The sequence below is a fragment of the Electrophorus electricus genome, chromosome 6 (genome assembly GCF_013358815.1).
Source record: "Electrophorus electricus isolate fEleEle1 chromosome 6, fEleEle1.pri, whole genome shotgun sequence".
NCBI lineage: Eukaryota > Metazoa > Chordata > Actinopteri > Gymnotiformes > Gymnotidae > Electrophorus > Electrophorus electricus.
Window position 1 is genome coordinate 11,662,801 of NC_049540.1, and position 12,557 is coordinate 11,675,357.

Below are 12,557 nucleotides of genomic sequence, written 5' to 3' on the forward strand. Positions count from 1 at the left end.
ACTGTGGATAAAGATGGAGGTGGGGGTGGGTGTGGGGGGTGGAGGAAAACGGAGCGGAGACGCCTGATGAAACAAACGAGAAGTCGCCTTTGATCCGCGCTTCTGTCTGCAGGCTGTGAGAACTGTGGGTCTTTAGGAGACGTTTAAACATTCACTGGGTCACTGGGTGCTCACCAAAGTCACAGCCAGGCTGCTGTTGATGGCTGGGCCTCTGGGGGAGGTGGGGTGGTGGTGGTTGACTTACTGGAGGCGAACCTCAACGTGAGCATGTAAACACAGTGTGGGGGTAATAGCGCGGGGCAGAGGCGGGGCATCTACGCATGCTGTTTACCTTGGTAGCACTGCGCAGGTGGTCATAGTACACCTCCTCGATGGCCTGGAAGTAGATGACCCCCTTCAGCTTGGTCTCATGTTTGTCTGAAAGCCAAAAATAGATATTTAAATGGTAAGTTGTATAAATGATAAAAAAAAAAAAAACACTGCCAAATATAATCTACAGGCTTTACTGCAATCAAAATTTGTTTTATTTCAAGTGTTTTTAGGAATAGGTACAAGACTTTTGAAAAGCACTCAAAACACAGACAGCTGGGAGTTCAAACGCAGGTCAGTAACTCGTGTTTAATTACAGCAGTTGCCACCAAATTATTTAATACCCGAAATCCTGGTGCTATTTTAACATTAAAAAGGCTGTTCCCTTCACATGTATGAAATGACGAGTATGACTCAATTAAAATGGAGGGGCAAGGCAAAAAAGAGCAGATGGTTCAAGGTGTGAAGGCCACCCTGTTTTACAGTTCATATTACATGCAGTGATTTGCATTTGCACGTGTGGTGGGACCGCGAAAGATGTTTTATTTATTGCCGACATAAATCTGTCAAAACCTGCGGTTGCACAGGGAGTAAGCCTCACACATACAGTATACATTCATATACAGTATATATTCATGGGAAGCTATAGCACATATATGCCATGAGTCACCCAAAACCTCCTGCTTCGCAGCGCAAACTCAATGCCACCCACCGAGAGCCGTAATTCTAAAGAATCTCTTCTTTTGAAGCCGGCTTTTTTTTTTTCTTTTTTCAAAAGGAAATCTCATAAACACCGAGCTTTATGAACACTTCTGAAGCGCCACAGTTGGTAAGCCTGCTCACACCTGTATCGATGCTCTGAATTCAACAGTTTCCTTTGAAACTGCTCCCCTGTTTACATTTGTTTGGTTTCACGTACCTTCCGCTCTTCATTATCCAAATGTGCTTAGTAACGTGCTAAATTGTTTTGTGCTTCATTCCCTCCGTTTCTGAACGAATTGTAAGTCTGGTTTTGTTAGTCACGACCAAGCCGGGGGTAAATCTCCCAACACTACCCCCCCTACCCAACCCCCCCCCCCTTCAAACGCATGGCTGGAGAAAGTATTGCAGTTTATTTCATCATCATCATCACTACTACTAACATGGGGAGTGAGGGGGTGAAAAGGCTACACACATGAGCTACGTGTGTGTGTGTAAGAAAGAGAGACCGAATGCAAGAAAGGTTGGATGGTGGGGTGGGGGGGAATGTTGGGCCGGGGGGGTGAGTGGTGTTGGGGGTGGAGAGAGGAAGGGGGAAGTGTAGAGTGAGGAGAATGGTCGACAAGATGTGCACGTGACCGCAATCCCGACTTCAATATGCCGTGATAATGAAGGTGGGTCACGGGGTGTGAAGTTGTCACTTTGCCTTGTGCCTGACCCCAGCAATGTTCAGTCATTTTCAGGACTTGTTCTGTTATTTAAAATTAAGCCATATTCAGAATGAAATGCGGTCAAAAAGGGAACGTCAAAAGAATCCTTCACGTCTCTACATCAAATCCCTAATCCAGGCGGCAAGGCTGCCTTAGTGAGCTCTGCTTTCATTGAAAAATATTTGACGCAACACAAAATGTTACGCATTTCTGGAATGCAGCAGTGCGTTCTTTGTTAAATGAGATGCGGGAAATGGCTGCCATCCTGCGTTTGGCCTCAGTGGATGAAAACTTTATTTAATCAGATCGGGTGGGTGGGGGCAATCTCCTTATCACAGAGACGTGCACCGAGTGTGGACTTACCGACATAATAGGAGAAGGTCCTCTTTAGGCGGTCGAAGACGAACCAGCGCTTCTTCCAAGACTTGACCTTGCCACCCATTTTGACCAGGTGGCCTTTGCACATCTTCTCCATGACGATGATGTAAGGACAGGTGTCCACGCAGTGGCCCGCCGACTCCACATGGGAGCGCAGGTCGAACTCCTCCTTCCGGATAGGCAAGTAGCGCGTCATTGGACGAGCCTAAGGAGGGCAGAGTTTAGATTTAGATGCGTGGCCAATCATGGAGGAGGTGCAGTGAAATATTTGAATTTTTAATATATGTTAAAAATTCTCCCCTGGATGGTACAAATATGAAGTATACAATACAATTGTACAAGTATGCAATTACATACAGGTGTACATGAATATTGAAAACAACAACATACTGACATGCTACTGCTTTCATAATCATATAATGGGACACGAATTATACATGTTTTTGAACCACCTACATATAGTGATTTTATATTAACACTGTTTTACAACCTACACACTCAATAGAATTCCCCAAATGTCCTCTATTGTGTTGTCGGCTCAGAATCCATTCGGAAGGGTGGAAGGGTGTGCGCGCACGCAGTGTCCTACGGTATTACCCTGCCCTCTGTAATTCCTCGCCTCAGCCTCCCACCCCTCCTTTTTCCTCTCGTCTTTTCATCTCTCCATCGTGTCTTCCTCCTGCCATCTGTCTGTGCGTCTCCTCTCGTCTGCCTGCAGCGCGCCGTGTTGCTGCACCCGAGCTCTTCCTGCGGCAGCACGTCTCTCACCTTCATGTTGCCCCATTCTTCCCCTCCCCCTCCCCCTCCCCCAACCCCAAAACCACTCCAACCCCCTCTGGCAACTGGTGGGACGACCTGATAAAGACTTCTCGCTCCTGTCTCTGGCTGCTCTCTGTGTGCGGCCAGTGACCTCAGAGCTGGAGGCGAGGGGGGCTTAGCTGCTTGGTTCACCTCAAGACGGCCCGAGCCTGGCACCAGGTAAACCTCTGGGTTGACATTGCACTGACACAACCACTGCCCTGATAGCTCTGCTGATCTGAGATCAGTGTGCCAACCTGTCTCTCCACAGCAGACATGGCCCCGGAGGGCTGCTGCGCTCATGTGTGCCCATGCCGGAGCATGAACCTGTGCTGACCTGGGAGCAGTGTTTCTCCCTCAGCTTGACCTCCTCTTCCACCAGCCTCTGCCGGTGTGTAGTCTCGTCCTGCAGCCTCTGCTCCACCTCCTCACGCCTCCTCCTCTCCTCCTCCAGAAGCTGCCTCCGCACCTGCACCTCCCGCTCCTGAGAGAGAGTGTGTGAGAGAGAGAGAGAGAGAGAGAGAGAGAGAGAGAGAGAGAGAGAGAGAGAGAGAGAGAGAGAGAGAATGCACACAAGACAGAGAAGAGAGGAAAAAAGAAAAAGCGCAAGAGACAGTGCCAGGGACAGACAGACATTGAGACAGACAGGGAGAGAGAGAGAGAGAGAGAGAGAGAGAGAGAGAGAGAGAGAGAGAGAGAGAGAGAGAGAGAGAGAGAGAGAGAGAGAGGCACTGAACTTGCAGTAAGAAGATAAAACGGGCTGAAGGAAAAAAAACATTTGCAAAAGCACCCAGTGAGAAGTGGCGGGGGATGTATGAAAAAATAATTTCGCAGGAGAAAGTCAATATGTGTATTACTGTAGCGGAGCTTGTTAAGAGCCCTGCTTTCATGTCACTCACTCTTTGTAGGTGAGAAACAATCTTCAGTGTGGCGGGGGCAAAGGGAGTTGAGGCTCCGTTTTTGAAATTCATGAGAGAGATTACATTCCGCAGACAATTAAAGTTTAATGGGACTCACACGACTCTCCAGCAGCCGGGCTTTTTCCTGCTGAGCCTCCTTCAACATCTTCTCCATCTCCTCAAGTCGGAGAGCAGCCAGGCCGCTGGCACCACTGCCGCTGAGACACACAAACACGTCCACTCTCGCTGTTACTACGGGAGCTCAAAGCTGGATGAAGGATCCCGGCCCCAGCGCCTGGGCTGGGGCCCATTATGTTTTTTTCATTGGACCGGAGAGTCTAGGAACAGTGTCAGCCTGTTGGAAGCGCTTGTGTGAAAGCAGGTTCTTTCTCCCTCCCCATTTTCCCTTTCAGTGCGATCTACTATGAATGGGGCAACAGTGCACGCTTGACCTAAGCGCTCGCCCTCAGTTACGGTTGTTTTATCATGTCAGAGGCAGAAAGTGAAGCTGTCTGGGGTTTGAGACCCGGCGGATGTAGGGCTGACATATTCAAACCTGAAAGGGGATGAAATCACTGGCCGGTAACCAAAGGAACCAGACCTTTCTGGAGCTTCGCTTCTAACGACTGGAATTGAAAGAGAGGCTGGCATCAAGAGAGTGTCCTCTCACAGCTGACAAAATAGCCGAGGCCTCCCCAGCATTGGGAAATACATAATATGACAGTCTACGCTTGTTCTGCCTCGGGACAAGATACGAACTCTGAACAGGTGAGGAATCTCTCGTCTCGCGTATGGTTGGGGGTTGTCATGGCAACAGGCGGGGAAAACTTTGAAGAAAGGAGACGACCACGAAAAGAAGTGTGGTGGGGGGAGCTGGGGGATGTGGGGAATTCGGCAGGATGACCCGTTGTCAGGGGAACAGAGGCAGAAGAGGGTTCCCATGGAAACTGTCTCTCACCTTTCGGGTGAACAGGCAGAGTTGTTGCCGGTGGACACGCTTGTCTCCACGCTGTCGGAGCTCTCCAGACTTAGGGTGTCATATGCTGGGCTGCCTGCTGGGGGCGCCTGGTGATGCAGGACAGAGTGGTGCACCATGGGAGCTCCTAGAGAAGAGAAGGGGCTGTTGGGCTGGGAGTGAGGGCCCTGCAGCGCCCCCCAGTGGTGCTGGGTCTCCATTTCAAGCCTCGGTTTCGGATCAGTGGGTCGGATTCGGGAATCGTCGGATGTTTGGAGTCCTGGGAGACGCATAGAGAGAACAGGTAAAGCTTGACAAGAGAATCCACTGTGCTCCGTTAAATGCTCAATTAGAATCAGAAGCTTTTATAAAGTCTTATGCCAATTGCGTTATACAGTATGCAACCCCTTCAGCCTCAAGCCTATATGTTCAGACAGCAATTACCAGTCATCGGAGTATATTGAAACATAGTCAGTTTTATTTTTCAGATCCCTATTGAGCGAGATGAGGGAGAGTGTGGCAGGGGAAATCCCCCTTCGGTGCATAAGGAAGTGACCCTGAGAGGCTCCCGATTCAAACACGGACCCCATCCTTCTCTGGGCCACAACGGAGAGTGGAATTGTGATAGAAGATTGCACTCCAAGGAACCAGCACTGGTTCCAGATTCTCGGTCCTCACTCTTGTAACTACAAAGCTTTAATATTCCATTGCACTTACTAAAAAATTCACAGTCATTATTCAGTTAGTGAGTAAGATTAATTACTAAATAATGAGTCCAAAGTCTAAAGGGATTTTTATTTAGTATTCACAGTAGTTTAAAATGATTTTATAAATAAGATTAAGCCAGGGCCAAAACCCTGCCTCCCAGACTTCCACAGGGCATGACGTCTGCATTGGTTTGGTATCTGCTTTGGTATTACTGGAGTATTCCTTTAACGGAGATCTCAGATCATATACCGCAAAGTCCCATGAGACAGGCCAGTGATCACCACTTAAAGCTTGTCTACTAAGTGCATTGAAAACATATAGCATACAAAAACTTTGAAAGTTCAAAATAAACATAAGGCAGGTCCAAAACAAACAAACAAACAAACACAAATTTGAGGAGAGCACTGAAGCAGGTCCAAAGGGTAGGAGGAGACATAGGAGGGGCATCTTATCTGGCGCCAGCGTGGGCAACATATATAACACATTCATGTCACTGGCAAGCCACTTTACCTTTGCCCTCAAGAGCAGGTCTCTGAGTGTATGTGTCCAGATACGAGCTTGACAGGTCTGGCAGGCTCTGCAGGTTTAGGAAAAGGGCAGTAATGAATGATAATTCTACACATATGAGTTGAAGGAAAAGATACACAGTGACAAGGCTGACAATTAGAAGATGTTGGCTGCCACAGGCGGCATGAACAGCTGTCAGAACCGCAGCAAACAAAAAAAGGAAATTATGCTAGATACCTATGACAGTTTGGACTCTGCAAAATGTGGCATCTGTAACCACTATGGCAAAAACTTTGGAAAAATTGAGGAAATTGCATTAGAGCTAATAAAATGTAGTATGTGTAGTGAACAGAGATGCATTTTTGTTGTTTTGGCTCTGTGGTCCAGTACACAAACTGAGAGTGTGAGATTAAAGTGCATGACGGCAGCTTTCATTTGGGGGATATTTGCATCTATAGTGGGTGATGCATAAGTATAAGTAATTGGACAAATAAACAACCTCCTTTGCTGTCAGTGACTGCCTGAAGTATGTGACCCATATGCCTCGCTCACATAATTCCTTCCTTGAGGAGCGGTAATACATAAGAAGTTCTGGGATTCCTAAAAATATCAACATAAAGTGCTGGACTGGTACTAGCTGGGCCGCCCAGTGGAGGATGGGTCTCTCTTGAGTCCTGGTCCTCCCAAGGTTCCTTCCTAATCCCTGTCTATGGAGTTTTTCCTTCCTAATCCCTGTCTATGGAGTTTTTCCTTCCTAATCCCTGTCTATGGAGTTTTTCCTTGCCTCCATCTCCTTTGTCTTGCTCATTAAGGATCTGGACCCATACATTTGTAAAGCTGCTTTGTGACAACTTGTGCTGTAAAAAGTGCTATATAAATAAACCTGACCTTGATCTTGACCATTTCTGATTTATACAGATATAAACAACCCTGGATTAAAACTGACTTTAACCTCACAGTCACTGTTTAAATTCAGTGTGCTGGACCGTAGAGCAAACAAAATTGTGTCACACTCTAAAGAGAGCGCACTGTGGTACTGCAGGCTGCGTGTGTTACCTTGGTGGGTGTGTTTCTGCCAGGTGTTGAGGTGCCGAGCTGTGTGGGTGTGCCAACACCCTGGTCCACCCCTCCACCCTGCTTGCACTTGTACATCTGAGGAAACAGTAGCTAGCAACTCAGTCGGACGCCATGGTAACCACAGCCCCAAAGGCACTGTGGGCCTCAAGCAAGAACCATTCATACCTTCAGATTTGCTCTTAAATCACTCAAATGATTTGTGAGGACTCGCTGTATGTAGAATTTTCTCATAAATGTAATATTTATAAGTGGTCCATATCTGTCAAGCAAGTCATGTTTCCCCCTCAAAAACTGTACAGATCAATAGAACATGTCAATTTTTATATCTATTTAACTAATTTGAATACATTTAAGTTTGAATATAAAAATTAAGCTGATGTAAAAACATACTGTGATCATCCTCTTTGACATTAGTTTTTACGTTCACACACATATAATCATGACAGTCAGAGGCATGAAAACAGCGGGTTCCCCTGATTTCATCTGATCTTGACACGCTGTTCTGTGGCACATGTAAACACTACTCATTGACATTTATAAGGTGACTAAAGTGTACTTACATTATTGAGCAGTTTGTGATATTGCTATTGACGGCCACTACTCTTTTTTCATTTTTTTTCTCTTTTCTTTTTCTTTCATATTTATGAAATTAAATCTTATGCATGTGACAAAACTGCCCTTAGGTGACAGACAACTCAAGTGAAGTTGTTTTCCATTCCTTGTCTTTGTCAGTTCTTAAGTTCAATATTGACGATGATGTAATATTATTTTTAATTTGTCATGAGCGCACACACTTCAACGAATAGAGCTGTTTTTGTGGGTCATTTAGAACAATTCGTTGAAGGTAACAAGCTTGCTCGATCTGACATGGCACAGTTATGCAAACTATCCGCTTGACTAACGTATAAGAAATGTAAAATAGAATACAAAAACATTCTTCCATGAGGGCCCATAATCCCAACACAGACTACAAGCAAGACAACCTGAAATACTGAGACAAGAACCGCCTTCAGCGGACGATAACTCTCGCACAGCGACAGGAAGGGGAGGGCCTTGTAAAGAGAGGAAGCAGAAAAAACAAGGGTTTGGTAGGCAAAGGGTGGAGGACCGTAGTTTACCTGCGCAGGTCTGCGTGTGGACAGAGACTTAGCTGGGAGAGGGGGAGGGCATGCATGACCAGGCTCCCCAGCTGCCATGATGTCCTGGTACCAGCGCTCTAAATCCAGCCTGGCGGCCAGAGGCCTGCTCCTCTCGGCCTGGGCCTCACAAGCAGATGCAGAAAGAGAGAGAGAGAGAGAGAAGAGAAGAGAAGCAGCCCAGAGGGAGCAGAGGCAGAGGAGATGGAAGCACAGTTCTGAACAGATGCAGCCATACTTTCAGAGAAGCAGAGACACGCACCAATATCAAAGCCCTTCTTTTTACCATATATTTGCGCGCATATTTAAGATCTTTTATAGTGGAATTGCACAGAATTTGAGAGAGCAAGCATCCAACAGATGGGGGAAACACACCTCAACAGGGGAAGGCTGGGTGGAGTCGCACTGTGACGAATGGCTAGGGAGGGCGGGGTCAGCTACAAGAGCTTGGAATGATTTGCCAGGAGACGGAGGGGAAGGATCAACTTTGGGCATCCCGAAGATCTGGTTTAATTGGCTAACTGTCACATACTCCTTTACACAAAGCGATGCGTGTGCGAGCGCACACACACACACCCGCACACACACACACACCCACCCACACAAACAGCACACACACAGAGGGAAAGAGAATGTGGTGAAGGTGTTTTAGGTGTTAAGAAGCAGAAAGAAATAGAAGGGTACTGCATTTAAAAATACAAAATGAGTCTGCCTGAGGGTCTGTGTTCTATCAATAGAGATGAGGAAGAAGTAGAAGAAATGGCAAAGACAAAAAGACAGCAAGGAATAAGTGGGAGATGAAGGTGGGAGAATATTAAGAGATTGAGAGAGTGAGTCAGAGAGAGGGAGAACATGAGTGGAGGAGTGAGAGAGAGAGGGGGAGAGAGAATGTGAGTGAAGGAGAGAGAGAGCGAGAATGTGAGTGAAGGGGAGGGAGAGAGAGAGAGAGAGAGAGAGAGAGGGAGAATAGAGAAAGTGTGTTGCTTATAACAGATAAGCAAGCAAAAAGCCAGGGATTAAGATTAGGACATCATGGCAGAGTGATGACAAAAGAACATGGAGAAGAGCTGGAGAGGAAATGACCCGGCAAGAGAAGGCGAGGCATTTGTTCATACCTCACGAGGGGAGTCTGGTGTTACGGGGAGGCAGACAGTGGAAGGGGTAGAGGCGAGAGTAGGGTCTGGAACATAACCACTGCCATACATCTTAAATACATCTGAAAGTCTGAGGTACTCCTGAATGCAGACAGCCACACACACACACACACACACACACACAGAGTACAAAATCCATCCACAAGTTCACATTTCTGGCAGCGTATACTATCTGATCTACAGTGACAGAACAGGCCATTGCACTAACAAACATCAGTACACGCTGTCACACACACACACACACGTGCGCGCGTGCACACACACACACACACACACACACACACACACACACACACACACAGATACAGACAAACACACACACACACATTCTAAATATGCAGTGTATAGTTCCTTTCCTATGTGAAGACCCTCCCATGAGCTGCAGAACATCTGAATGCATTTAAGTCATGTGCATCAGCAGTAGACATCATGCAGAACCAGTCCACAGCCCCTGAAGAGCACACACCAGGCTTTACACCAGCACTACCCTACCCTGGCACTCACTGCCCGTCCTGGAGACTCTCTTCGGTGGTAGCTACCTGAACAGGTAAAGCAACCAGTTACATTAATTTTGTCATGACACATGACTCTTAGACTCCTGACTCCTAGATAATGGAACTGTGGGAAACAGATTGCTCAGCAAACTACCAGAGATGATAAAATCCAGGAGGGAATCTAGATTCCAGGCCCAGGGTGTAGTACCACTGCTCTACCAAAGGAGGTGGTTAGCTAGAGCTGCATCATAGATACACATAGCAAACCACAATCAAAGAATCAAGGAACACACAAACATGCACCTCTGTCAAGTAGCACTACTTATTTATTACAGAAGTATCCGGTTAGACCATAACCACCAAAGACATGCTTACTTTATGTCTAATGGAATAAATATCATAATCTCCGAGCAGGATGCATGAGGAGCTATATGGGGGTGAAACACCATGCTGTTAATGTTTCTTCAGGTGAAATCTTTCATAGCTGGTAACTGCATCACTGCTGCTCTTCCTGATTAACGAGTGCCACGCCAGCGTCCCTCGCCACCCGTTTACCTCCTGAGGCCTAATGGAGCAGGAGAGCAAGGCAGGGCTTTGGGAGCATGGAGCAGGGGGCGCGGCATGTCGAGGAAACGCTTCGCCGTCAGCTTCGCTAATATGTAGCACTTCCTGTTTTGAACATCAGTAGCAAAATGAGAATGAGTGACAGGGGTCTTTTTTTTTTTGTACGCTCAGATGCAGTGTTAACGTTTTTCGAAAAAACCTATGCTTATTATCATTCTACTCCCCTACTCTTTTTACATATTTAATGGCCAAGCGGGGAGGCACTGCCATGGTGCTCATTGCCAACGGGTGAGAGTGAATTTTTTACGCCACTGCCCAGAGACAGCGTGAAGAAGATTCCAATTGATATCAGTAGCATCACAAAAGTGCACACAAGATAAGGGAGAGTATTTCAACAGCCAGTACAAAGCACTGAACCACCAAACAAACAGCAGCTTATGAATATTAATAGCACGCAAGAAGAAAACAAGTTTGAGTCATGTAACTTTTCTCCATAGAAGTTTGGGGGGGGGGGGGGCTGTCAGATCAGTGACAGGGGTCTGATATGAACAGACAGTGCTTAGATCCTTGGCCTGTAGTAGGATAAGAGCTCTATATGTACTCACCTCCTTCATGGTGGAGGAGGACTTGGGGAAACTCCTCCCTCCTGTCAAATTGTGGTATCTCTTTTCCAGGGTAGCCAGCCTCTCCCTCTCCTGAAGGAGGAGTTAACTAGAGTCAGGTGCGCCAGGCAAACAAAGACAGCACAAAGACTACAATGGACTCTCAGATGTGGGTAAGAGGAAGGTTATGAGGGACCTTATGCAAATTCTGCAGGGCTAGGGTTCGGTCTTTAGCCATCCTCTCGCAGTCCTGAGCTGCCTGCACACCAAGCTGATTGGCCTGGATCTCAAGCGCAGCCATTTTCTCCTAGGGGAAGATGGGAAATGGGGTTTTGAGAATGGGGCACAAAAAGCGCTTTACACTGCGGTGCATCAGTGAGAAATCTATGTGTCTTCACCTTCCTCTTGGCCACGCTGCGCTGGTACTCGGCCTTGTCATGCAGCAGCTGCCGGCTGAGTGCCTCCTTCTCTTCCTCCAGGCCGCTCTCATGCTCCAGCTGCCGGAACTCCAGGTCCTCGTAGCGCTTGGAGGCCAACTCCAGCGCCTCTGCCTTCTGTGGATGAGGGAGAGGGGGGGACAGAGACAGCGAGTCGAACAAGCGGCAGACCAGCAGGAAAAAAGTCTCATAGAGGAGTTCTGTTGGTCGTTCAGGTTGGTGACAGGGTGGATATTGTTTGTGGATAACCGCAAAATCTTGGCCTGCTAAACAACCCTGAGTTATAACATTCCACTGTGGAGCTGGAAAGAGGGGTTATAAGTCTGTGAATCCTGTGCAATCTCAGTTGATTAGTGAGGTGGTTTAGTGAAAAGATGCAAACATAGCAAGCAAGCACTGAATCTGCTAGCATATAACATTCCACAATCACAGAATATCATGAGGCATACATCAACCTGAGAGATTAAATCTGTCATGTTTTCCCTGTCACAGAAACCTGCAACAGTCATCAGTTGGTGAAGCGGAGCTTGCCTTTCTCTGGTTCACTTCATGTGAAGTTTGCCATGTTTCTAACTTTGTTTCCAAGCTTCCCATTCATGCTAGCTACTCCCTGGGCTCCAGCCGACTCTATTCCAGCTGTATCCGCGTCCTTGGTGGCGCGTGCATGCGGGGTGCTCCAGAGGGGCATGTGTACCCGCTGGGGAACTGACCCTGGCGAGCTGCTCCTGCACATGCTCCCTCAGGGACTCAGGGCATTTGTCAAGCTGGTTCCTCAGCTCACCGTACGCGTCCCGCAGCCTGGCCAGGACGTCCCGCTCGGCCGAGACGTTAGCCCTCCCCTGCGGGACCATACATACACATACGCGCACAGGCAAGCCAAGGGACAGGGGAGACACAAAAATAACACACTGCTCAGAAGCTTGGCGTGCTAAGGTAAGAAAGTGGAGGTCCTGCTACCAGGATTGTGGGAGGGTAGTCATATGGATCAACTCTGCATACAGCACATACGGCTTCCCTGAGGCTTACACAGCCCACTGCACCTACTCTATAGTCATTCCTTCATAGCAGAGCAGAGCTTGGACAATGCAGTGGTCCTATACAACCACTGTCATACATTAAAGGTAGCTAAA

At 47.4% G+C, this 12,557-nt stretch overlaps 1 protein-coding gene across 15 annotated transcripts in view; it reads right to left on the minus strand.

Annotated features, from left to right (window-relative positions):
• Nucleotides 1-12,557, minus strand: part of phldb1a (pleckstrin homology-like domain, family B, member 1a) — a 42,036-nt gene that overhangs the window by 1,657 nt on the left and 27,822 nt on the right. For 8 of the 15 annotated variants that reach the window (XM_026998434.2, XM_035526920.1, XM_026998439.2 and 5 more), the window contains 15 exons: nt 12,138-12,266; nt 11,389-11,544; nt 11,187-11,297; nt 10,994-11,083; nt 10,380-10,493; nt 9,292-9,411; nt 8,552-8,710; nt 8,159-8,302; nt 7,020-7,115; nt 5,967-6,033; nt 4,752-5,028; nt 3,912-4,011; nt 3,232-3,378; nt 2,082-2,301; nt 332-417 (listed from right to left, as the gene is read on the minus strand). In XM_026998434.2, the coding sequence (XP_026854235.2) occupies nt 332-417; nt 2,082-2,301; nt 3,232-3,378; nt 3,912-4,011; nt 4,752-5,028; nt 5,967-6,033; nt 7,020-7,115; nt 8,159-8,302; nt 8,552-8,710; nt 9,292-9,411; nt 10,380-10,493; nt 10,994-11,083; nt 11,187-11,297; nt 11,389-11,544; nt 12,138-12,266 (2,016 nt within the window). The remainder of the gene's footprint in view (nt 1-331; nt 418-2,081; nt 2,302-3,231; nt 3,379-3,911; nt 4,012-4,751; nt 5,029-5,966; nt 6,034-7,019; nt 7,116-8,158; nt 8,303-8,551; nt 8,711-9,291; nt 9,412-10,379; nt 10,494-10,993; nt 11,084-11,186; nt 11,298-11,388; nt 11,545-12,137; nt 12,267-12,557) is intronic. The other 7 variants (XM_026998435.2, XM_035526919.1, XM_026998436.2 and 4 more) reach the window with 7 other exon arrangements.